This window comes from Henckelia pumila, chromosome 4, assembly GCF_033568475.1.
Source record: "Henckelia pumila isolate YLH828 chromosome 4, ASM3356847v2, whole genome shotgun sequence".
Lineage (NCBI taxonomy): Eukaryota > Viridiplantae > Streptophyta > Magnoliopsida > Lamiales > Gesneriaceae > Henckelia > Henckelia pumila.
This window is the reverse complement of record NC_133123.1, coordinates 59,779,145-59,806,243: the sequence shown is the minus strand read 5'-3', so window position 1 is coordinate 59,806,243 and position 27,099 is coordinate 59,779,145. Positions and strand designations below refer to the sequence as shown.

The window sequence follows — 27,099 nt, the reverse complement described above, 5'->3', positions numbered from 1 at the left end:
GTCCTCATGAGGGTAGACGTCATTACTCTATCAATAAGTTCATGCAAGTAGGACCGAAACCCTTGGTGGGAGGCGAGAATCTTGAACAGGCAAGAGGTTGGATGTCTAAACTCGAGAGTGGTTTTCGAGCTTTCGAGTGCACTGAGGAGCAGAAGCTGGAAGTTCTATAATTTGTTCTAGAAGATAGAGAACACTTATGGTGGGATGCCAAAGCTACTCAGGCACGTACTGAGAGAGGACAGGTGACTTGGGGGGATTTCTGTCAGCAGTTTCAGAAACTGTATTTTCCTCCAGCTGTTCGACAGGCACGATCTATGGAGTTGCTGACTCTGAGGCAATGATCAATGACTATTGATCAATATCAGCAACGATTTCTTGATCTGCTATCTTTTAGTCCTCATATCAATGACAGTGACGTGTCCAAGTATGATATCTTTCTGCAAGGCTTGAATCAAGATATCTACTCACAAGTTGTCGTATGTGATAATCCGACATCTTATGAGACTTTGGTGAACCGTTGTCGTCAAGTGGAGAACAGCAATAGGCGGGCACTGTTGATGATGCCAGGACAGCCTAGTGGATCTCTTGGGCCTAGGGCTCAATCTTTTGTGCAATTTGGACCTATGTCTTCTTCTACTACTACTACTTCGTCTGGTTCTCGTGGTTCACGAGGTACTTTCCGTTTTGGAAAGAAGAAGAAGAAGGAGGAATTTTGCAGTCACTGTGGTGGGAAGCATCCTGAGAATTCGTGTCGGAAGGCTACTGGTGCTTGTTATATTTGTGGTGAGCAGGAACATCTGCGGAGAGATTGTCCTCAGCGTATGAGTTCTTCTAGTGGATCGGGATCACAGGTTGGATCTCAGACTTCTACTTTTTCACGTCAGCAGCCAGAACCACAGAGTTCTTCTGGTTACCGTCCACAGACTCAAGGGTAGGTATTTGCTCTTTCTCAGGAGCAGGCTATGGAGGGAAGCGATCGCATGTTGGCAGGTACCTTTCTGTTATGTGGTATTCCTGCACTTGTCTTAATTGATACTGGAGCATCGCATTCCTTTATTTCTAGTCATTTTGTTAAGAGACATAGATTACCTTATGTATCATTAGATATGGATTTAGTTGTATCTACTCCGCTGGAGCAGGAGGTAGTAACTAAGCGTCTAGTGATGGGTTTCCTTCTAGAGTTTGAGGTTAATGTGTTATCGGCTAATCTGATGATATTAGCGATGACCGATTTTGATTGTATTTTGGGAATATATATGCTGACTTTGCATCACGCTACTGTGGATTGTTATCAGCGTCTGGTACAGTTTCATCCGGATGAGGGTGATAGCTGGTACTTTTATGGTGAGGGTGCGCAACCTCCGATGCCACTTGTATCGGCTCTGAAGGCATGTCATGTCTTGGAGTCAGGTGGGGAGGGCTACCTCATTTATGCAGTTGATATTTCCACAAGTAGTCCGGGTATCGATCAGTTACCGGTTGTCAGCAAGTTTTCTGATGTATTCCCTGATGAGATTCCTGATTTTCCTCCGGTTCGAGAGGTGGAATTTGGTATTTATCTAGTACCAGGAACTACGCCTATATCTCGAGCACCTTATCGTCTAGCACCGTCAAAGATGAGGGAATTGAAACAGCAGTTGCAGGATCTGCTTGATAAGGGATATATTTGTCCGAGTGTTTCTCCGTGGGGAGCACCTGTTTTGTTTGTCAAGAAGAAGGATGGATCGATGCGATTATGTATTGATTACAGGCAGCTGAATCGTGTTACCATCAATAATAAGTATCCTTTGCCACGAATTCATGATTTGTTCTATCAATTACAGGGTACTTCTGTTTACTCCAAGATAGATCTGAGATCGGGATACCACCAGATGCGGGTACAAAACTCAGATATTTCTACGACTGCTTTTAGGACCAGATACGGGCATTATGAATTTTTGGTTATGCCATTTGGTTTGACGAATGCACCGGCAGTCTTTATGAATCTAATGAATCAGATATTTCGAGAATATCTGGATAGATTTGTCATCGTCTTCATTGATAATATTCTTGTCTATTCTCATGACAATGATGAGCATGCACAACATCTGAGAATTATTTTACAGATTTTACGAGATAAGAAGCTGTATGCGAAATTGAGCAAGTGTGAATTCTGGCTTGATCGGGTAGTGTTTCTAGGTCATGTGATTTCTAGTGAAGGAATATCTGTTGATCCAAGTAAGATAGAGGTAGTGCTGAACTGGTCTCGTCCGACGACGGTTGCTGAGATTCGTAGTTTTTTGGGTCTAACAGGTTATTACCGTCGGTTCATCGAGAATTTTTCACAGTTGGCTAGACCTTTGACACAGCTTAAACGGAAAGATGTTGCCTTCATTTGGTCCTCGTATTGTGAGGAGTCATTTCACGAGCTGCGTAGACATCTTACTACTGCACCTGTGCTAGCTCTACCTTCTGGATCAGGAGGTTATGTTGTCTATACTGATGCCTCTGGTCAGGGGTTAGGATGTGTTCTGACATAGCATGGACATGTTATTGCCTATGCTTCTCGACAGTTGAAGACACATGAGAATAATAATCCAGGTAATGATCTCGAGTTAGTTGCCATTGTATTTTGCTATCAAGATTTGGATACATTATCTTTATGGCGAGAAATTTGAGATATTCATGGATCACAAGAGTTTGAAGTATTTATTCACTCAGGCAGAGTTGAATATGCGACAGAGACGCTGGATGGATCTTCTGAAGGATTATGATTGTGAAATCAAATATCATCTAGGTTCTGCTAATCTTACTACTGATGCCTTGAGTCGGCAGGTGAGATTTTCTGCACTTCAGACTAGTGAAGTATCTCATATGATTCAAGAGTGTTGTTCATTGAGTTTTACGCTCAAGCACAAGAAAGGGAGAAATGGAATTCGATTGTATACTATTCTATCTGAGCCAGCATTGTATTCTCGGATCAGAGATGCTCAGATATCTGATGTTAAGACTCAGCGTTTGGCACGTCTAGCCAATGAAGTTAATACATCTGGATTCCATTATCAGGCAGATGGTTTATTATGCTTAGCAAATCGAGTGGTTGTGCCTGATGTTGCGGAGCTCAGGAATGATATTCTTTCTCAAGCTCACAGGAGTCGATTATCTGTTCATCCTGGAAATATGAAAATGTATAAGGACTTGCGAACTAGATTCTGGTGAAAAGGAATGAAACGAAGTGTATATCAATTTGTTTCAAGATGTTTGGTTTGTCAACAGGTCAAGCCTGAACATCGACGACCAGGTGGATTACTGCAGAATCTTGAGATTCCCGAATGGAAGTGGGAGCACGTGACTATGGATTTTGTTACCCCTTGCCTATGACTTCACGTCAGTGTGATGCTATCTGGGTCTTTCTTGACCGTTTGACGAAATCAGCACATTTCATTCCTTACAACCGGGAGTATTCTTATGATCGCATGGCACGCTTATACATCCAGGAGATAGTGTGATTACATGGGATTCCAGTGAGCATAGTCAGTAATAGAGACCCGCGATTTACCTCACGTTTTTGGGGTAGTTTTCAGCAGGCATTGGGTACCACTCTGAGTTTGAGCACTGCATATCATCCAGAGACTGACGGGCTGTCAGAGTGGACGATTCGTACGTTGGAGGATATGCTACGTTCTTCTGTCATGGACTTTGGTTTATCTTGGCAGGATCAGTTACTTTTGATCGAATTTGATTACAATAACAGTTATCATCGTAGTATTGATATGGCACCTTTCGAGGCATTGTATGGTCGACGGTGTCGTACTCCGTTATTCTGGGATGAAGTCGGAGAACGACAAGTCGAGGGTCCTGAGTTGGTGCAACAGATTGTAGACAAGGTAGATTTGATTAAACGGAGGATCAAAACTACTCAAGATAGACAAGCCAGTTATGCTAATATTCATCGCAGGCCATTGCAGTTTGAGCCTGGTAAATATGTGTTCTTGCGAGTATCACCTTTCAGGAAGGTGATGAGATTCGGTATGAAAGGCAAGTTGTCACCTCGTTTCATTGGATCTTTCCAGATACTGGAGAAGATTGGAGATGTTGCTTACCGTTTGGCGTTACCGCCATCTCTTTCCAGTATACATAATGTTTTTCATGTGTCATTACTTCGACAGTACATAGCTGATGAATCACATGTGATTCAGTTTTCTAAAGTTCATCTAGAGCCAGATCTATCATATGTTGAACGACCACTCCGTATTCTAGACAGGAAGGAGAAAGTTCTTCGAAACAAGACTATACCACTTGTGATGGTACAGTGGCAGCACCGAGGCGTTGAGGAAGCAACTTGGGAAACCGAGAGCCATATGCGAGCAGAATATCCTGAGTTGTTTGCTTTGTACTTTTAATTACCATGTAAAGATGTAATTACCGTTGTTGTAATAAAACATGGTTTTCTGTTTCATATTGTTATCTTAATTTGTCTTTAGATTTTATTTGACGGACGAAATATCTAAAGGTGGGGAGAATGTAGTAACCCAGATTTCATTTTAAAATAATAATATGTTAAACATGATTAAGGGTTACTAATTAAACAAGTCAAGATCAAGAACACATGGTATGAGAATGAGCTAGGGTTTGATGGATTTGACCATGGGCTCGGGTCGGTCATGAGTGGCTCGGGTCGGACATGGTTGAGCATCATGATTGGCCGTGTGTGTGGCTTTGGCTAGGGTTCGGGCATGGCACTAGGGCTCGGGCATTGAGCTAGGGCTCGGGCGTGGAGGTGGATTTAGCTTAGGCATGGAGCTTGGTTTGAGCTCGGATGTTTCCTTGGGGCTCGGGTCGGTCATGGTGAAACAAGGGAGGGTTCGAACACGAGGGGCTCGGTCAAGGAAAAGCATGGCTCGGGTCGGGTACTAGGGTGCTCAGAAAAGTAAAGTGCAAGGCCAAGGTAGTGTTCGATCAAGGGAAGGGCACATTGTGTTCAGGTTGGGAATGAACACTTAATCAAAATCAGAGAATGTATAAGCCTGAACCCTCCAGGACAGGCAGGCAGGTGTGTGGACGCTTGCATGAATGACAGTTGTTGCCTAAGCATGAGCTGTTAATAATGGTAGTGACTCAGCTCAAGCATCTGATATGTGGCGTGCTTATAGGAGCTCGGACGTCTCGACGTCAGCTCAAGAATCCCAATCACCCCAAATATTTGTCTATAAATAGGAGCTGGGGATTCAGTTATTTTTCACATCACTTCCATCTCACTTCATATCTTTGCCCAGAAAAGAGTAGCTCGGGAGCTCGGGAAAGAGTAGCTTGGGAATTCGGGAAGGAATAGTTCGGGAAGGAAGAGCTCGGGGTCGGACCAAGAGGCCAGGTTGGGTCGGGCTTGAGACCAGGTCGGGTCGGGAGTTGACCTAGGACAGCTAGGGGTTGTCTTTTTCCAGCTTAGTTCAGACTTCGGTGTTAGGTACATATACATTGACTGAGATTGCCAGCGAGTATACATGTTTATATGTTGCATTTATTTGGCATTATTATGTGGCATGATGTATGTTTTATCGTTTTATATATTCATATATCATGTGCACATACAGGTTGAGCCTATACCTTGTTATACCTGATTATAGAGCTGCTCAGCTCTATACTCGATAGTCTGTCACTGAGAGTACCGCGACGGCGGGGACAGGTATGTCTGACTATAACACCCTCAACCGATGAAGATGTTACAAAACTAACATAACCTTACAATAACGCGGAAAATAAATTTTTTGAAAGATGTATGCATACATCAAACCTTACTTAAAACATTTCAGAATAGTTTACAATCCAAATCCAAACCTTAAAATTTATAAAACTTGTTTACAACCTTAAAATACATCATAAAGTTGCAAATAGCTCAAGACATAGCATATCACACTCAACACATAACACACTCATGCATCGCCCGCCGGTCCGACTCCTTGCTCTTCTTTATGTCCGACATTAAACTCGTCGACATATGCATAAATGTCATCCTCATTACCTGCACCATTCAAGTATAGTGAGTCTAAAGACTCAGCATGTATATGCAGTAAAAATCGTGAGATTTCAAATATCATTTAAACGTAACATAACATAACATAAACTCATCATTTGGTGACGAATTATGCGAAATTGTGGCAACCGTCATAATGGGCACATTCATCCTTTTCTTGTTGATCAACAAGCATATGGCACTAAGCCTCATAACATTCGTTCTTTGGAAAGGCCCTCTCCGGAGCTCATCCCGGAGCACCAGTCCCGTGTACTTATCTGTCTCATGAGCCATGTTTGGAAAGGCCCTCTCCGGAGCCCAAACCGGAGCACCAATCCCGTGTTTGCCACCACAAAGACACATAAGACATCAAAATCTTTTCATGCATCAACATATCATATCCTGCTTCATCTTAACATCATTCATCATATCATTTCATTCATTATGAAACATCATTGTTTCATCGTAAATTCCGTCATAACTTTCATTTCATGAACATAAAACTTTACTCCATTACTTCATGCATGTCATAGATGATAAAAATCATACTTTCATATTGAACATAGGTTTCATGAATGAAACTTAGACATTTACATGCATCACATAGCATAATCGATCCACGTAAGTCGTTCTTGTCGTTCTTGACTTAAAACTTGAAATTTTTTGCATAGAAACTCTTAAATATATTTTATAAGCCTTTGAAGATCATAATCATGAATTTAGGACCCTAAAATAACATAAACAAATCATGAATTTCGAAGGAAAGGCGCGGCCGCTCAACTTCTAGGCGCAGGCGCGCCTGACCTGCACAAATAGTTCATCGTTCTCGCTCTGAAACTCTATTTTTAATTCAGAATTTGAAAAAGTGGTAAACATGAAAGTTGTATCTCTGGAGCTTTTCTTTCTAATTCCGAAAACCTCACCTCAATTGGAGTTTGCAGTAAAAAGTTATGCTCATTCTCCCCAAATGTGTCACTGCCGGGAAATCAAAACACTCTACACACTTTGGGGTGATTTTGACCAATCTTCTAAAATTATTTTGACAAAACTCAAAACATGAAAGTTGTAGATAAATAAGCTAGCTTTCAAATAGAATTGGCCTCATATCATTTGAATTGCTACCCTAATTGTTATCCTCAAAATCATAACAAGTATAGGTAATCTGGTGCCACCAAACACAATTTCAACACTTCAAACTTCAAACATAAACTTCTTTTAATCAAAATCCTAACTACATAAATCATCAAAGCTCATTTTCTTGTAATTAAACATGGTTTAACTAACTTCAAAACATTAAAATCTTAAAAGAACATGAACCTCTTGAATCAACTCAAGTACTTGACAAGAACAACCTGCGCTTCACGATCTCGTAAAATCATAACTTCATGCTCTTGAAATTCATGAAAATCATGCATAAATATTTCAACACACAACAATTCATATCAAATTGCATAATAGCTTGAATGGGTTTCAAAATCTTTTAAATTTGTACTTGCCTTGAAATGAAGACGAAGTTGATTCGGATTCTTGGCAACGAGCTAACCACACCAAGAACGAGATTTGGAACTTTGGCTTGTGACTTTCTTGAAGAACCGTGAAGGTTCAATAAAGAAACAAGAAGGAGAAGATGATAGAATGGAGAGAAGGGGAAAGAATCGTGTAGAGGATAGGGAAGAAGAGAGAGTCAAGGGAACAAGGGGACATGGGAAGTAATGGGGTGGGGAACCGGGTAGATAGATAGGATAATGATCATTCAATACATAATGTGTGTTCATCTCTAAAATGCAGTTAGTCACCCGTCCCGACTCGTTTGATAAAAATACCATCCCCCGACTCATGCATCAAAAACATATCAATATTATACTTAAAATGTTCGTAAAAATACGCTCTATCATCTCGTTTGTAGGTTAGCCTCGTCCCATGATTCCAAAATCAAACTCGACCTGAAACCATTAACTTAATCGAAAGCGTTAAATATAAAATAATTATATCATGAAACCATAATCATTAAATCATAACTTAAACAATTTATGGCATAAAATCATAAAAATTATTTTAAAATCATCGTAAGTGAGTTTAGTGGATTTGGACCTTACAACTCTACCCTCTTTAAAAGAATTTTGTCCTCAAAATTCGACTCACCAAATAATTTTGGGTATCGGCTACGCATATCTTGTTCAGTCTCCCAAGTAGCCTCTTCCACTAATTGATTGCGCCATAAGACCTTTACCATCTTGATCTCTTTGTTTCTCAACTTCCGGACTTGTGTATCCAAAATTTGGATAGGTACCTCTTCATATGACAAGTCTGGCGTCCACTGAACTGGTTCATGAAGAATGACATGGGAAGGATTTGAGATATACTTCCTCAACATTGAGACATGGAAGACGTCGTGTACTCCTTCTAGATTTGGAGGCAATGCCAATCGATAGGCTCTTTCTCCAATCTTGTCTAGGATCTCGAAAGGCCCTATATATCTCGGACTCAGCTTTCCTTTCTTCCCAAATCTCAAAACTCCTTTCCAAGGTGACACTTTCAAGAACACATGATCACCTACCTGAAACTCCAAGTCTCTACGTCAATTATCGGCGTAGCTTTTCTGTCGACTCTGTGCTGTCAACATTCTGTCCTTGACTTTTGCTATCATGTCGATTGTCTGTTGCACTATTTCTGGTCCCAATACAGCTCTTTCTCCCACTTCATCCCAATGCAATGGAGTCCTACACTTTCTCTCATACAAAGCCTCATAAGGAGTCATTCCAATAGTAGCTTGATAACTATTGTTATATGTGAACTCCACTAAAGGCAACTTCGATTCCCAATTTCCTCCGAAGTCAATCATGCAAGCCCTAAGTAAATACTCCAGTATCTGAATCACTCGCTCAGATTGTCCATCTGTTTGTGGATGAAAAGCTGTACTGAAGGATAACTTTGTCCCCAATCCATGATGTAGACTCTTCCAAAAGTTTGATGTGAACCTGGGATCCCTGTCAGAGACTATCCTTGCTGGAACTCCATGCAATCTAACTACCTCTCGAATATACAACTCTGCATATTGATTCATCGAGAAGTTGTTTCTAACTGGTAAAAAGTGAGCTGACTTCGTCAACCTGTAAACTATTATCCATATTGAATTCATTCTTCGTTGTGTAATTGGCAGTCCAATCACAAAGTCCATTGTGACATCTTCCCATTTCCAAGTGGGAATGTGTAATGGTTTCAGAAGTCCTGCTGGCCTTTGATGTTCAACTTTGACCTGTTAACATGTCAAACATTCGCTAACAAACTTAACGATGTCTTTCTTCATACCTGGCCACCAGTATAGCATCTGTAAATCCTTGAACATCTTTGTACTCCCTGGATGAATAGAATATGGTACAGTGTGAGCCTCAGTCATCACATCTTCCCTCAGTGAATCTACTACTGGTACCCACTTTCGCCCTTTGTGATGCACGATCCCATCCTTCACTGTATACAATGCACCCCCTTTAGCTTCATCTTTAAGTTTCCAAGTTAATAATTGTTGGTTTGAAGCCTGACCTGTTCGAATCTTGTCGAGCAAACTTGGAACCATTGTTAAGGCTGATAGGGCACAAACTTCCATCGGCTCAACTACTTCCAATCTGAGTCGTTCAAAATCTGCAATTAACTCTTGTTGAGTTGTCATTCTGTTCAAGGTTGCAGATTTACGACTCAAAGCATCTGCTACTACATTAGCTTTACCCGGATGGTAGCTAATATTACAGTCATAATCTTTCACCAATTCGAGCCATCTTCTCTGCCTCATGTTCAACTCCTTCTGGGTGAAGAAGTACTTCAAACTCTTATGATCAGTGAAAATCTGACACTTCTCATCATAAAGGTAATGTCTCCATAGTTTGAGTGCGAAGACAACTGCTGCCAATTCAAGTTCATGGGTAGGGTAATTCTTTTCATGAATCTTCAACTGTCGTGAAGCATATGCTATCACCTTTCCATATTGCATCAAGACAGCCCTTAATCCACTCTTGGAAGCATCTGTATAAATTACAAATCGACCTGTTCCTTCTGGTATGGCTAGTAATGGTGCTGTCATCAACTTTTTATTTAACACTAAAAAGCTTTTCTCACACTGATTAGACCATTCAAACTTCACACTTTTGCGAGTTAATGACGTTAGTGGCAGTGCTATCTTGGAGAAATCCTGAATGAATCTCCTATAGTAACCCGCTAATCCCAAGAAACTCCGTATCTTTGTAGCATTTTTTGGAGTAACCCAATTTTTAATTGCTTCTATCTTTGCTGGATCAACCTCTATTCCCTTAGCCGAAACTATGTGACCCAAAAATGCAATCTGTTCCAGTCAAAATTCACACTTACTGAACTTAGCAAACAATTGTTTTTCTTTCAGAATCTGCAAGACTGTAGTTAGATGCTGACGATGCTCATCTGAACTACGAGAGTAAATCAGTATGTCATCTATGAATACTATGACAAACTGATCTAAGAAAGGCTGAAACACTATGTTCATAAGATCCATGAATACTTTCGGTGCATTGGTATCTCCAAATGGCATGACTAAAAACTCGTAGTGGCCATAACGAGTCCTGAAAGCCGTCTTATGAATATCTTCATCTTTCACCTTCAATTGGTGATAACCTGATCTCAAATCGATCTTGGAGAATACTACTGCCCCTTGTAACTGATCAAACAAATCATCAATCCTTGGCAGTGGATATTTGTTCTTCACTGTTACTCGATTCAGCTCTCTATAATCGATGCACAGTCTCATAGACCCATCTTTCTTCTTGACAAACAATACCGGTGCACCCCAAGGCGATATACTCGGTCTAATAAAGCCTTTATTGAGTAGCTCTTGTAGTTGCTCCTTCAATTCTTTCATTTCAGTTGGTGCTAATCTGTATAGTGCTTTGGAAGCTGGTTGGGTTCCGGGCATTAATTTAATTCCAAATTCTACCTCCCTAGCTGGAGGTAATCCTGCAATATCATCAGGAACTACTTCTGGGAAATCTCTCACTACCTCGACGTCTTCAAGGTTCGGTCGAGGTAATTCTTGGTCGCAAGTGACACTTGCGAGGAAACCTTCACATCCTTTATTCAACAGTTGCCATGCCTTACCTACTGAAATTAAAAGAGATGAATTATTTTTCGGTGTGGCATGGAATAGAAACGTTTCTCCATCCTTAGTTTTCAAGGAAACCGTCCTCCGTTTACAGTCTATGGTAGCCTCATAACAAGACAACCAATCCATACCAAATATCACGTCAAAGTCCGACATTTTGAGGATAATAAGATCAGCATACAACTCATGACCTTGCATCTGTATACTGCATCCTCTGATAATCAAATCACTACTCAATTCTCCCCCTGAAGGCAAAGATATACTAAACCCCGAAATTGACTTATCTGGTACCAAACCCGATTTATTAACAAATTCAACAGATATGAATGAATGTGTAGCTCCAGTATCAATTAAGATATGAGCAGGAATACTGGAAACATTAATCATACCTGTGACGATGGCTGAGTTTGTGTCCACTTGCTCATGAGTCATGGCAAACACTCGGCCTTTGACCGGTCCTCTTTGTTGGGGACATTCCTTTGCAAAATGTCCTGGTTGTTTGCACAAGTAACATACACCAGTTCCCATCATACATTGGCCTGAATGAAGTTTTTCACATTTTTGACAAGCTGTTGGTGCATTTGCCGGTTTTGGTGCTGGCAGAGCCAACTGTTTCTGCCCTTGAGGTCGAGGCTGTTGTTGTTGGTACGGTCGGTGTTGGGAAGGGGCTTGGTACGGCCTCTTTCTATTAGAATTTCCTTGTTGGTCTCGACCCTGATAGTTAGATCTCTTTGCCTGTGACTCTCTGATAATATCGTTTCTGTCCTTTTCGGACAGCATGGCCTGATCTACCGCTTCTTTGTAATTTTTCGCTCCACTTAGTCTAACATCCTTTCTGATGAAGGCATTCAACCCTTCTGTAAAGTGTTTCAACTCTTCAGCAGGATCACCAAAAATCATCGGTACAAAGTATCTTCCCCTTTCAAACTTCTTTACATACTCCGCAATTGACATGTTTCCTTGGCGGATCTCCAAAAACTCTCTAGCCAACCTGTTTCGGGTGCTCACCGTGAAATATTTGCCGTAGAACACATCCTTGAATCCATTCCAAGTAAGGGTGGTTAGGTTCAACGCTGCTTTGGCTCCATTCCACCAAATACGAGCGTCATCACGGAACATATAGGTAGCACATCTCAATCTATCCGCATCCGTGATCTGCATGAATTCAAAAGCAGTCTCCATAGCTTGGAACCATTGTTCCGCAATCAAAGGATCAGTCTCTCCTTTGAACTCAGGTGGTCCCAACTATAAGAACCTTTTGTAGATAGGGTTTTGATTAGCCGCAGGATGGTTATTTCCGGCATTAGATGTCTGGGCTTGAAGCAACTGTTGGGTTTGAGCTCCCTGAGCACGGCTTTGCTCTTGAAGCAGAGCAGTTAATCCCGCCAAAAACTGGTTGTTTTGATTGTTCTCACTATCTGGCCCGCAATCATTATGGTTGTTGTTAGCGGCATTGGCGTTGGCGTTGGTGTTATTTCCCCTACGTGATGCCATAGTCCTAAAGTTCAATATTATCCACACCGCTCAGTCACGATTCAATACGTAAATATACTTTAACATGTAACATGCATACAATATCTCATCGCATTATCATACACATAATCGAATAAACATCATAACTTACAGACATGAAGACGGAGCGTTGGAGTCGTCGCGAGTATGCATGAATGTTTCAAGAAAACCCAGAGCGAACTGCTCTGATACCAAACTGTAACACCCTCAACCGATGAAGATGTTACAAAACTAACATAACCTTACAATAACGCGGAAAATAAATTTTTTGAAAGATGTATGCATACATCAAACCTTACTTAAAACATTTCAGAATAATTTACAAACCAAATCCAAACCTTAAAATTTATAAAACTTGTTTACAACCTTAAAATACATCATAAAGTTGCAAATAGCTCAAGACATAGCATATCACACTCAACACATAACACACTCATGCATCGCCCGCCGGTCCGACTCCTTGCTCTTCTTCATGTCCGACATTAAACTCGTCGGCATATGCATAAATGTCATCCTCATTACCTGCATCATTCAAGTATAGTGAGTCTAAAGACTCAGCAAGTATATGCAGTAAAAATCGTGAGATTTCAAATATCATTTAAACGTAACATAACATACATAAACTCATCATTTGGTGACGAATTATGCGAAATTGTGGCAACCGTCATAATGGGCACATTCATCCTTTTCTTGTTGATCAACAAGCATATGGCACTAAGCCTCATAACATTCGTTCTTTGGAAAGGCCCTCTTCGGAGCTCATCCCGGAGCACCAGTCCCGTGTACTTATCTGTCTCATGAGCCATGTTTGGAAAGGCCCTCTCCGGAGCCCAAACCGGAGCACCAATCCCGTGTTTGCCACCACAAAGACACATAAGACATCAAAATCTTTTCATGCATCAACATATCATATCATGCTTCATCTTAACATCATTCATCATATCATTTCATTCATTATGAAACATCATTGTTTTATCGTAAATTCCGTCATAACTTTCATTTCATGAACATAAAACTTTACTCCATTACTTCATGCATGTCATATATGATAAAAATCATACTTTCATATTGAACATAGGTTTCATGAATGAAACTTAGACATTTACATGCATCACATAGCGCAATCGATCCACGTAAGTCGTTCTTGTCGTTCTTGACTTAAAACTTGAAACTCTTTACATAGAAACTCTTAAATATATTTTATAAGACTTTGAAGATCATAATCATGAATTTAGGACCCTAAAATAACATAAACAAATCATGAATTTCGAAGGAAAGGCGCGGCCGCTCAACTTCTAGGCGCGGGCGCGCCTGACCTGCGCAAATGGTTCATCTTCCTCGCTCTGAAACTCTATTTTTAAGTCAAAATTTGAAAAAGTGGTAAACATGAAAGTTGTAGCTCTGGATCATTTCTTTCTAATTCCGAAAACCTCACCTCAATTGGAGTTTGCAGTAAAAGTTTATGCTCATTCTCCCCAAATGTGTCACTGCCGGGAAATCAAAACACTCTACACACTTTGGGGTGATTTTGACCAATCTTCCAAAATTATTTTGACAAAACTCAAAACATGAAAGTTGTAGATAAATAAGCTAGCTTTCAAATAGAATTGGCCTCATATCATTTAGATTAATACCCTAATTGTTATCCTCAAAATCATAATAATTATAAGTAATCCGGTGCCACCAAACACAATTTCAACACTTCAAACTTCAAACATAAACTTCTTTTATTCAAAATCCTAACTACATAAATCATCAAAGCTCATTTTCTTGTAATTGAACATGGTTTAACTAACTTCAAAATATTAAAATCTTAAAAGAACATGAACCTATTGAATCAACTCAAGTACTTGACAAGAACAACCTGCGCTTCACGATCTCGTAAAATCATAACTTCATGCTCTTGAAATTCATGAAAATCATGCATACATATTTCAACACACAACAATTCATATCAAAATACATAATAGCTTGAATGGGTTTCAAAATATTTTAAATTTGTACTTGCCTTGAAATGAAAACGAAGTTGATTCGGATTCTTGGCAACGAGCTAACCACACCAAGAACGAGATTTGGAACTTTGGCTTGTGACTTTCTTGAAGAATCGTGAAGGTTCAATAAAGAAACAAGAAGGAGAAGATGATAGAATGGAGAGAAGGGGAAAGAATCGTGTAGAGGATAGGGAAGAAGAGAGAGTCAAGGGAACAAGGGGACATGGGAAGTAATGGGGTGGGGAATCGGGTAGATAGATAGGATAATGATCATTCAATACATAATGTGTGTTCATCTCTAAAATGCAGTCAGTCACCCGTCCCGACTCGTTTGATAAAAATACCATCCCCCGGCTCATGCATCAAAAACATATCAATATTATACTTAAAATGTTCGTAAAAATACGCTCTATCATCTCGTTCGTAGGTTAGCCTCGTCCCATGATTCCAAAATCAAACTCGACCTGAAAACATTAACTTAATCGAAAGCGTTAAACATAAAATAATTATATCATGAAACCATAATCATTAAATCATAACTTAAACAATTTATGGCATAAAATCATAAAAATTATTTTAAAATCATCGTAAGTGAGTTTAGTGGATTTGGACCTTACACTGACTACTCTGGTGTATTAGACGAGTGTGGTTGCACCCAGAGGTTGATCCATGCGGTGGCAGCACTCATGTGGCGCCGGTACTGAGCATGACTTTTCGGATGACCCTTTACCAGTCATCATGTTGCATGCATCATATACATATGTTTACTCATATTTATGTACTGGGTGTTAGCGCTCACGTCCTAGTTGTTATCTTGGACACCCATTCCACGGGGCAGGTCGCAGGATGGACGGAGCCGGTATCTCAAGGCAAGATTAGGGAGCCAGAGCTTTTCAAGGGATTTTATACAGCAAGATTTGTTTAGCTGTATAAATGTTTTATACAGTTTATTTTAAGCATTTCAATATGGTTGTATCACTACAGATCTAAGCTTGGATATGTTTTACTAAGCTGTTATGTAAAGTATGGATTATATTTCCGCACGTTTTTACTCTGTTTAAGAATTTTGCTGTATTAAGTTTAATGCATGTTATTAGTTGCCAGTTAGTAGGTGATTCCATGCAGAGTCACTACAGTTAGAATGTTTTTAAGTTATGTTCGAGGTCGACATAAACTATTTAATGGTTTAATGGACTATATTGCTTGGAATCCCGACGTAGGATATAAGGTTAGCAAAATGTAGGTTGTGCAATAACATGAAGGTCTAAGAATTTTTAAGTTGTAGAACTTATAAGTTGCAGTAAGATGACGTTTCTGAGTTTGTAAATTTAGATTGGTAGTAAATTTGATGAGTGATAGAATTTCATTGAGGATAGGACCACTTGGGATGATGTAAGAATTGTAACTTTTATATTGGAATAAGAGTTAGTCAGGTCCTTGATGATATAGATATCAGTAAGCATCAGAGTGCGCAGCGAAAACTAATTTGGGTCAACTCATGTAAGTGCAAAGTTATAAAATTTAGTGTTGATTTGGTCTAAGGTATTCGAACCTAGTTAGTAAGACTTGAATTCCGAGGACAAAATTCCATTCAAGTGGAGAAGGAATTGTGACGCCTAAAATCCAATTTACTAAATTACATGCATTAATTTAATAAATATTATGATTATTATTTTTAGGTTTAATTGATTTAAATTCTTTATTTGAACTATGTGCTAATAAAACATTTTTATTATTTATTCAATTATTTTATTTTACTAACTATTTAATTAATGTTTTTTTATTATTGTTTAAGTTTATTTTTCTAAACGATTTTATTGTGCAAATTATTTGTTTTTAATATTTTTAAAGTTTAAGTTTGCTTATTAAAATGATTTTAATTATTTAGGTTATTCTTTTAAATAAATTTAATTGTTTATCTTAGTTGTTTAAATATTTTCGAGTGTTCAACTTATTTATTTTAAATAGCCTAAGTTTAGCAATTAATTATCTTAAATTATTTTAAATGTATAACTTATTTATTTAAATCCTTTTTAATTTTAATTTTTCAAATCATTTTAAAGATTTTTATTTTTCGCTTGTGTATTTATTTAATTTGCTTTTAAACGATTAGTCTAGTCTGCTTAAATTATTTTAACTGCTCTGTTAATTGTTTAAAAATTTTATTTATCGCTGCGATATCAAAATATTTAAGGTACAGATTTTTTTTAATTCTAGGATAGAATTTTAATCCCGGGCTAGTAAAATCCAATTTAATATTTTAAATTAAAAATTTTGAACTTGTTTTTTTTTTTCAGTGCAAATTAAACTCCTAAATTCTAATTCCAAAATCTAAATAGTATTTTGGAGTTGTGTAGTATTTTTCCTTCTATTTATTTAACCCTTAAAAATTCCATTTAAAATACACAACCCTACTCTCCAATTCTACTCCCCAAAACTCACACACTCTCGCCCACACACATACAAGCCCCTCACGATTCACTCCACTGTTTCGTCTCCTTCAAGAATCCATCGGCATCTTCCTCTCTTAAGCTTCCATTCCTTCATTTCTTCTCCAGAAATTGTTCCATAGCTAACTGGTCGTGAATCTTAAGCTCATTCCCAGCTCGATTTCAGCTCTAGCTCCAGCCCTCTCATCGGCCGCCGCAGCTCCTCCATCTTCTTCTTCTCCGGCGTAGCTTCTTATTGTCGTACAGGGAAAGCTGGTTTCCCCTCCGTTAGAGCTCGAGTTCAGCCCCTTTCCAGCTCGCGTCGGCCATAGCTCAATCGAGCTCCTTGTTTCTTCGAACGACCGGAACTAGCATTTCTATCCCTTTCGATTTCTCTGTTTTATCTTAGGCAAGAATGTGGTTCATTTTCTTTACGTCGTATATCTATTATGTCGTCTGATTGGTTTAGGGTTGCATTTAATTATTTCAAAAATGTATAGCAAGTGCCCTGTTCGATTTTTTCCCCATTTCTGTCGTGAGTTGCATTTTTTTACATGCTTGAGGAAAATGACATTTTAATTACTTGATGAAGTTTGGAATGATTTTGAGTTTAATTGTAGTTGGCATTGATGCCCTGTTATTTTAAAGAAAAAAATTTCAGAAACTTTCTTATCTGTAAATGCTGGGTTCGAACAGTTTGTGTGGATTGTGATGTTTGGTTGGTGATTTAGGAACTACCATGGGTGAATGTAGTTCACATGGTAGCAGCTAGGATGACTTGGAAATGGCTTGTGAGATGGGGTTGAAGTGCATTTCGAAAATTTGATTTTCGGGGCTCGGTATGGATGGCTTGGTTAAGCTAGGTTTGAGCTGGGTTAAGGGAGTTTTAAGGGGGTTTTGAGTGAGTTTAAGTGTTGGTTTAATGCTAGGATAGTGGCTGGAATTTGAAGACAAACACCCATGTGTTTTGGTTGAGTTTGAAAATGAGGTTTGTGCAGAATTTTTGGAAAGTGAGTGGGCTGTCCGGAAATCGTTTTTTTTTAAAAAACAGGGGTTAAACTTGTGTTTTGGCCTAGGGCTCGGGTCGGGAATTATTCTAGGATGTTGGGAATATGTTGGTCCAAGCGAGAATTAATTCGGTTAAGTTTTGGTTGAGTTCTAGGCATTTGATTATAGAAGTGCAGAATTTGGGATTTAATAAGGTTGCTGCCCAGAATTGAGATTTTTATAAAATGTTTGGATAGGAGTAATACCTCGAGGATGACTTCTTTATTTAGTTCTAAGTGTGTTTTAAAGCGGAACTCTTTTTGAATAAGAAATGAAGTTACAAATTTTACGGGCAAACCGCTCGAATTGTCGTAAGTGCAAATTTATGGTTTAGAATTCTATCCTTTGGGTTGTTCCTAAATCACCATCTCGATCATCCATGTGTGAGTCATATGCATGATTATTGATTAACATATACATGTACGTCATATTTACATATGCATGCTAAGTCTCATATTCAATAAAGGAAATAAATAATTTTGAACGAAGTGAGATGGTTGTGACTATATATTGATGTGTTCGTGTGGGGTTGAAAGAAGTTTTGGTCTCCCTTACCAAATCATTATGGGTTTCATTACCTTAGCATGTGTTTGTGTGGGGTCGGGGCTATTCTGGTCTCCCTTACCAATTTAGGGCAAGATTGAGTTGGGTTTCATCTCGACCTCCTTGCGGCATTGTGCACTATAGCCATGATCATGATCGAAATCACAGAGTCACAATCAAGGATCTAAGTTCACAGTTACAGATTCAGATACAGTTTATGCAGCTTCATTGATTATACATGACTTAGCCATGCATATGTTATATTCATGTTCTCTCATTTTAGAAGTACATTTTATTCAAACTAAGGGCACAAGGTATTTTATTATCAAGCTATTTTTAATTTGTGTGTGCTTGTATTTACGTAGTACTCGTTATCCTCCCCATATTCTTGCTGAGTCTTTTAGACTCACTACACTTATTGTTTTCAGGTGAAGAGTATTTCATAGAGATTGAGGGGCAAGACTATCGAGCGGACTGCGATGCGGGCACGAAAAATTCCCTTCGACCTATGCTAGTCTTCCGCAAAAGTTTATTTTAACATTTCATAGTCTTTTATTTTGTTTCTTGGATTAATGTAAATGTAAAGATTCATTGATTGTCTTTGGGTATGGAAATGTCAAAGTGTTAATTATTTTGATGGTTGAATTGTCGTATCTTCTTCTCAGGTCTTCGTTCGTTTCTCGGTCTGAATTGTTTAGTATTGTTGGTTGTTTTATTTTTGACTGCTGTCTGTGACATGTGGGTTATAATATAAATAGAGAGGTCATGCCAAAATTTTTTTGAAAACTCGTATTTTATTTAGTTTAATTTAAAAGTTGAGTCCTACCGATCGAGCGAGACACTTTTCATTTAAAAAAAAAATTCTTTTATTGCTTTTAGTCTTAGATCTTGTATGCTTAATTATTGTTTAATCTGAGATTAGATTTTTAGTACCGAGGTTTCACAGTAAGGCTCGGAGGCTGCGATTGACAACTTCGGACGCTCTAAAGTGAGTTCGGAGGCTCCGAAGTATTTCTAGAATTATGCATTTGCTTATCTCAATTATTTAATCAAGTTTTGTGATCATCAAAAAGGGAGAGATTGTTACGCCTTAAATGCATAGAAATCTCGTGTAATGAGATTAATGTTTTTAATGCATTAAAATGTCTCAAAATAATATGTTTTAATGATTACAAAACTCGGTTAATCGTTACTAATGATTTTAAGTGAGAAATTGCAGATAATAAAATTTCTTGTGTAAGGAAATTGTTCGAAGCAAGTTCCATCAAAATCAAATATAGAAAGAAATTTGAAGTGTTCGGATTTTGTGAAGTTTGGACGGTCCGAAGTCCAGTTCGGACGGTCCGAAGCCTGCATGATTTTTATATTGATCGGAGGCTACGATTGACAACTTTGGACGCTCCGAAATGAGTTCGGAGGCTCCGAAGTATTTCCAGAATATTTAATCCTCGGAGGCACATTTTGGAGGCCACGAAGTCCCTGTTCGAACACTCCGAACATCGTTACGGCGGAAAAACAAAGTTGTCGGATGAAGTTCCAAGACAGTAGAGGAGTGCACCGATCGGACGGTCCAAAGTCATGTTCGGACCATCCAAACAGTTCAAAGCTGCGAAAGTTTTGAATTCAAATCAGAAGACTTCGGAGGCTCCGAACCAGCCCGGATCAGCAACTGTAAATACATGTCATTTGAGGTCGGCCATTTCAACACACCAATTCATTCTCTCTCTTTTTTGCAAGTAATCTCCTCTCCATCAAGTGTTCAATCAATAGTTGTACGATATATTCAAAAAAATCTAAGGTTGTTTGTATAAGATCATATTTGAGTTGGTTGTTTGATTATTGTAAACACTCGTGTGTGAAGCCGAGTGTGTTGTGCGCGTGTTGAGGCTATCGTTGGAGCCCTCAAGGCCAAGTGTTCGAGTTGTATCGGCGCGGTAATCGTGTTGAGTTGTATGGCTATCCTTGGAGCCATCAAGGCCAAGACATTGAATTGCTAGTGGATCCTTCGTTAATCGATCTTAACCAAAAAGGGGAGACGTAGAAGATTTATCGTCGAACTTTCATAAACATCTCTTATCCCTTTTACTTCTTTATTTATATTAAGCATTTATATACCGCATTTATTTTTGATTGTTTTTAGTCTTCTGCATCCGTATTTGCAGAATCGCTTTAAATTGCTAAAGTTGCGAATAGAACCTAACACCCCCCCCCCCCAATTAGGTTCTAACAGCAGTGCTGATGACATGTAGCTCATCCGACATCAAGGTCCCAAGTGGCACGAGGTCTTCGGTTCGAGACCCAATTATAACAAAAATCGTCTCCCCCCACTAAAAAAAATCTTGTTAGCAGTGTGAGTTTTAAATTAATAAGCGGCAAAGTCCCACTTTAATTTTTATGATTGAAGATAGAATATGGACGTCGTTTTCTGTCTAATCGAAGATTGGGGTTGTTCTTTTTATGCAAGTTTTTTTTTCAGGGACGATCCTAAGAAAAACGAGGCACTCGGCAAAGCTTAAATTATGGGCCCTTTCGTATTAATTTGTATATATATGTATATATTTGAATCCGAATAACATAATCAAAATAAACCAAAATACAAAAATCAATAAAGTACACAAATGAAAGAAGATTTACATAATTTCTCAAAAAATTTTAATCAAAAATAAATAATATTTAAAATGAGCTTTTCTTATGTTTTTTTGAAACAAAATTATCAATTATGTCGTCATAAGATATATTTTTCAATAGGTTTTTCGATGCAGAGGATCGTCAAACCATTTTGTCTCTCTTGACTCATTGTGGTTCTCAAATAAGATTTCAATAATTTTAATTTGAAAAAACTTCTCTCAACTGATGCTACAATTACAGGAATAGTCAATAAAATTTAATACGCAACCACGATCATAAGAAAAATATTTATTTTCAGACATGTAATTCTTGAATTTTCAGAATCTATATGAAATTATAACAAATATTAACATCTAACATTAAACCAAAATAATGTAAACAAAACATTAAATCAAAATAAGATTAAATAATTTATCGAAATTCAAAAATAAAATAAAATAAAATTGAACAAGAGTTTTGTAATTTATACCTTGGATCGTTTTGTCGAATGTGTTTGTGTATTTTCGTAAGTTTTGTACTTCTGTGTTTCTGAATTCTTAAACTATTGATGGTCAATTCATGTAATCGCACGAACTAAGCCACAAACTAACAAAAGGGGAAAAGTATTATCGAAACTCTCAAAATTAAAAACTCAAACCCTTCTTTTATATGGATGGATTTTGTGTGAGGCATAATATATAATATTTATATATAAATATATATATATATATATATATTAATAATTTTTAAAAAAAAATTTAGGGGCCCCATACAAGGGTGTGGTCCTGGGCACTTCCCCTGGCTGCCCAGAGCCAAGGCCGCCCCTGGTTTTTTTTAATGTTTTATGTTAATGAGGTGAAAAGAAATGATAAGAAAGCTTTTGTGAGAGGTAAATTGGTGTGGTATAGTGAAAAAATGATTAACGAAATGTTTGGATTGTTTGAATTTGATATTGTACCATAAGATGAATTTGGTGTGGAGCTGAATATTATTTTTATTATTCGTGATTATGCCACAACGGGGCATGTGGATCAACCCCATCACGTTATTAAATTTCCTGACCAAGTACCTTAAGGTGATACCTGCTATGTGATATGCATTTTTAATTTTTCGAATGATGCCAATCTCTCATGTGAGTGAAGCTTAAAAATACCGGTCAGTCATACTGTGTGCTATCATGAAAGTGATTCATATCAATGTGGGGCACATCATTTATTCTCATATATTTCAATGCGCACATAGTCCGCATAACAAATTATTTTTCCCATTGATTAATTAATATCACTAAAATGTATGCATTAGCTAGCGTGAACACCAGAGCAGATGAGGAGTGGATACAACCATATCATGCCATAGATGAGAGGATTCTTACGAAAAATAAAGATACTTGCACACACTTTTAAATTGGACAGTCTACGGGTGGGAGCTCTAGCCACCCGGACGTCGTCCTGTCACAACCAAATTAAGGGAGTGTTTGCAATAGATTGTAATTTTATAGAAGTGATTAATTTATAAATTATAAAAAAGTTAAGAAAAATCAAAAGTTGGTAGTGTTTGGAAACAAATGTGAAAATCTAAAAATCAAAGTTGGGTAGTGTTTGATAAATAAGTGATTAGAATGATTTTAGCAATGACATTCTTATTAGAATCACTTTTGGAGAATCATAATAACCACATGACTAGCTTTTGGATTTCAATTAAGTTAAACATAAGCTAACACATAATCTAGGTTTAAAAAACATACAAAAATGATTTTTTAAAGCCAAAAGCTAACAATCACTTTTTTTTAGTGATTGCAAACACTCCCTAAATTTCATGAGTTATGCTTAGGCTGAGCACGGGAGTCACGATCAGAGCGTGCATAGCTAGTATATGGCATCCATTGATTCTCTAATGTGCAGCATTCATATCTTGTATATGGCATACATTGATTCTCTGATGTGGAGCATCGTTGATCACCTGGGCATGGACACATCACTCTATGCACAACCACCACCTTACCCTCCTCCTTTCTGGTTCCCTTATGCGATGGTCACCCACCAGCAGGCAAGGCGGGAGTTCCAACACCCGAGATGACATCGATTGAACAGGGAAGTTTGTTTCATTATTCGATTCTTTCATTCTATTTTTAAAAAAATATTTTGGATCGGTAGTGGCTGGGTTTTCGTTTTTCTAGTCAAATAATCGAGCTTTCCCTTACCATCGATTACTAATCGCACCAATTGGGCCCATTCCAAGTAATTTTTGCCGTTTATGAATGGTGATTTGTTAGGGTGTTTTCGTTGATGGATAATTCCGATCTACAACTCATCATGGCTTTTTTGTAGTCCATGGCTCCGCCTTACGGATCCGGTACCATATTGTTAAAGAGAGCAGCCCTTAGAGAAAGTAAAACACCGATAAAAACTTATTTTTTTCCTTGGTAAAGTGGTATAATAAATAGAAAATAAAAGGATTAATTATGGAATAAATTTTTTCCTAATCTAATCATATCACATATAAATGTAAATAACTCTAATTGCTCCTATTTTATTGTAGTTTGTTAAAATAAATGAAAAAATCCATCAAATCTTGACAGTAATAGAAAAGATGTATTTGAAAACTATATTTGTATCGACATGTTACTTGAGTTATCTAGGGAAAAATTCGTACAAAGAAACACATGAAGGTATAAATAATATGACACACACACATGTTCACTTTCTTTTTAGGCATAATGTGGGCCGGGAATTTTGAGGTAATGCTATGATGTGTGATGTGTGTTGATTCAATGGAAGCTCGTTATTGGCTTTTCGAGGCTCTTCAGAACATATTCGTCTTATTGCTATATTATTCAGTTTATAAACAATTTTTCTCGAGGACAAGCAAAATTTTAGTATTGGGGATTGATAAGAGTCCAAGTTTCATACCAAAGTAGTCATTTTAGTCTTTTAAGTGCATGAATTTTGAATTTTCCACAATTTTTACTCTAAAATTTGAGTTTTTGAGATTTATGGTTTTTATTCACATAATTATGTACTATTTAAGGAAAAAAAGAATTCAAAGCTCAGGAGGGATGATTTTTCAGCATTTGAAAGAAGGATTTACGCCTAGGAGGATGGATTTTTGACTGCAGCGAGAAAAGATAGGAAAAAAAGAGCAAGTTCCATCTGGACGAAAATTTTGTTCACCCGAGTGGGATATGTGTAGTGACCTAGCTTGGATCACCTACAAACTAGCAGTCATAAGTATGTAATTAGCTTAATAACCAAAATAATTAATCCGAGTAAATTGCTGAAACTTAAAATCCTAGTTACAAACCTATATGACATACAACAAGAACAAAAACTCAAATGTAGTTATACAACCATATAAAAATATCAAATCTAACTTCAGGAAATTAAAAAATCCCAGCAGTCTCGGGTCCATGCACCTAATTAACCCTGCCTCTATCCTCCCACTCTGTCCAACATGAGGCCTATCCCATGGAATGAGGTGTCCAAGATAATACCAAGAACGTGACCGAAGATCGCGCAGTATGAAAGTATAAGTATACAAGCCAAAATGATGCATGAATTATGAAATGATTGGGTGACTGGTCAACTATTAAGTCTCGCTCAGACTGGGCGCTAATGAGTACGTAGCATTGTCTAAGAATCCGACCACGGGGTGGCTTACACACTCGTCTAAATAAGTCTTCGACATTGAGGTAGCTCCTCGTGTCATAAAATATAAACATGTGTAGGACTGAGCGACCCTATTAGAAAGGTTATCTAGAATTAATGTATGTGCACATGTAGTATGTATATAAAACAGTGAAACATGTATAATGACACATAAAATGCAACATATAAGCATGCATACTCAGCTGAAAATCTCAGTCAGTACTTACGTACCTCTACGTGATAGGTTGATTACATTCAAGTCATAGGGTCCAAGCCTATAGTCATGTTATTACCGTACCACTAATCATGATCTAAAGTCTAAACTAAGCTAATAAATACTCCTATTTTCTAATAGAATTCTCGGACCATACATGCATCCATCTCGAACCATACATGCATCCACTTAGTATGGCTAACTCGATATTTATACTGCATTGAAGTGAAAACTTGTGACTTGAAAGTGAAGCCTCGGAGTTTATAGACGATGTTTGGACACTGCGACCAAGTTTGGGCATTCCAAACTCTACATGAGTGACACGTATCTGGATGCCTGAGTTCGGATGATCCGGTCCGAACTCTGCATGCAACAGATGAGTCACCACTGCTCGGACACCTCATGGATAGCTGGCTTCAGAAGTTCCGATCGAGATTTTGAACGTTTCGATCTGCCACGTGTCCTGCATCCAAACATGAACCCATTTTCTTACGTGTCTTGACAAGGATCGGATGTTCCGATCTTCAGTTCAGACCTTTCGAGCTGTCCCTATGCCTCCATACATGAACTATGCTTACAAACATGTTCGGACATTCCCTCTTGCATCCAAAATTGTCAAGGCCCGGGTTTGGTGCATCCAAACTGCACTTCGGATCTTTTGAACTCTTCGAAGGATCGGAAGCTTGGAATTCATATTTTATTCCTACTTAAGTCTTTAACATAATTAACTTAAAACAAAGTAAAGATTACTATAACATGAGAGATTAAATCAGAAGCCGTCATGCCCAGGCGGGGAAAAATAGCATCCTAGGCACAATATGCAGAATAAATAAAGGAAACTTTTGTGTGGAAAGATAAAAAGAAATATGAGATGTTTGGACTCTTGGGAGATATAAATTATTAGACGAAATTAGGGTTTTTGAGGACTTGTTGAAGATCGTTATCAAGGCAAAAGGAGGAAACGGAGACAAAGTGAACGAGGAACAGATGTGCGATGTTCATTCTCAACTTTTGTCATATTTTATTTGATATTATTCCTTATTGAACGTTAAACTTGTGAATTAGATTATGGATTTTGTACGCAGCTAAATTTGTTTTGTTGGGATTTAGGGGATAACACCACAAATTTGGAGTCGTAGTAATTTATTTTTGAATTTTGACAAGTGTTTGGTTGTATTATTAATTTTTTTTAATTGATGAAACATAGCTAATTTCTTCATTATTTTATATTTTTTATTGATTTCGAAAAAAATTCACAATAAGAAAGAATAACATAATTCGTAGATTTACAATTTGCATATACAAATATGAAATTGAATACACGTTGATAGTGATATTCCAATAGGTCAAAAGCTGAGAGACTTGAAAGGAATGTTCATGCTATCAGATACGATAAACAATTGCAGACATTTAATTATTTGATAGTGTCAAATTATTTTAGCATAACTTGAAAGAGTATGCTAATAAATCAGGTAATCTCTTCGAAAACATGAATTAATTATTAAAGTTACTTATTTAATTTTACAATTAAGGAGAATGGGAACCGAAATCCTAACATATTCACTAAAAATTTGATTTCCAAATTTCATGCATACTCATCCCTTGCTGTTATTGAGCTTGAGTTTTGTAGATTGTTTATTTTCTAATATTTGAATTAAGAATATATATATCACCTTTCGTTGAAGTTTGCTAAAGAAAAGTGTTCTAAGAAAAGTAAAAATTGTGTGACACAATCTATGTGGATATTCGTACGTTATAGTAGTATATACTAATTTATTTGTGCATGCTCTTGCGATTATTCCGAATGTAAAAGATGATATTTATTTTAGGATTTCATGGTGTAAGAAAAGCTCAATCAGATTTATAAGGGGAGAATTGTTTTCTTCAAGGTTCGAATTAACCACTCACCAACTGGAGAAGATAATGCTTAAGACACGACTCGGACACTTAGCTTGCTGCTCCATTTCTCTGTTCTACACCCAGTGGATCATGACTCTTCAT

General features: G+C 37.8%; 1 protein-coding gene and 1 long non-coding RNA gene across 2 annotated transcripts; one reads left to right on the top strand and one right to left on the bottom strand.

Annotated features, from left to right (window-relative positions):
- Window positions 1-8,567: 8,567 nt before the first annotated feature.
- Window positions 8,568-12,293, bottom strand: LOC140861056 (uncharacterized). The gene is made up of 5 exons (XM_073264062.1): window positions 11,501-12,293; window positions 10,947-11,395; window positions 10,363-10,610; window positions 9,369-9,657; window positions 8,568-9,245 (listed from the first exon to the last, which is right to left on the bottom strand). Exons 1-5 carry the CDS (start codon window positions 12,291-12,293, stop codon window positions 8,568-8,570), a joined length of 2,457 nt encoding a protein of 818 aa, XP_073120163.1.
- A 4,758-nt stretch (window positions 12,294-17,051) lies between these two features.
- Window positions 17,052-19,270, top strand: LOC140866705 (uncharacterized). Its single transcript, XR_012144960.1, has 2 exons — window positions 17,052-17,452; window positions 19,062-19,270. It is a non-coding gene; the product is annotated as an uncharacterized lncRNA (long non-coding RNA).
- Window positions 19,271-27,099: the final 7,829 nt, after the last annotated feature.

Bases quoted from the DNA above. Each gene is read 5' to 3' on its own strand.
- LOC140861056 (XM_073264062.1), bottom strand. From the start codon at position 12,293: ATGGAGACTGCTTTTGAATTCATGCAGATCACGGATGCGGATAGATTG. The intron at 11,396-11,500 runs GTATGATTAATG...GTTTGGTACCAG, and splicing joins AAACTCAGCCATCGTCACAG to ATAAGTCAATTTCGGGGTTT. The intron at 9,246-9,368 runs GTACCATATTCT...ACATGTTAACAG, and splicing joins TGATGACTGAGGCTCACACT to GTCAAAGTTGAACATCAAAG.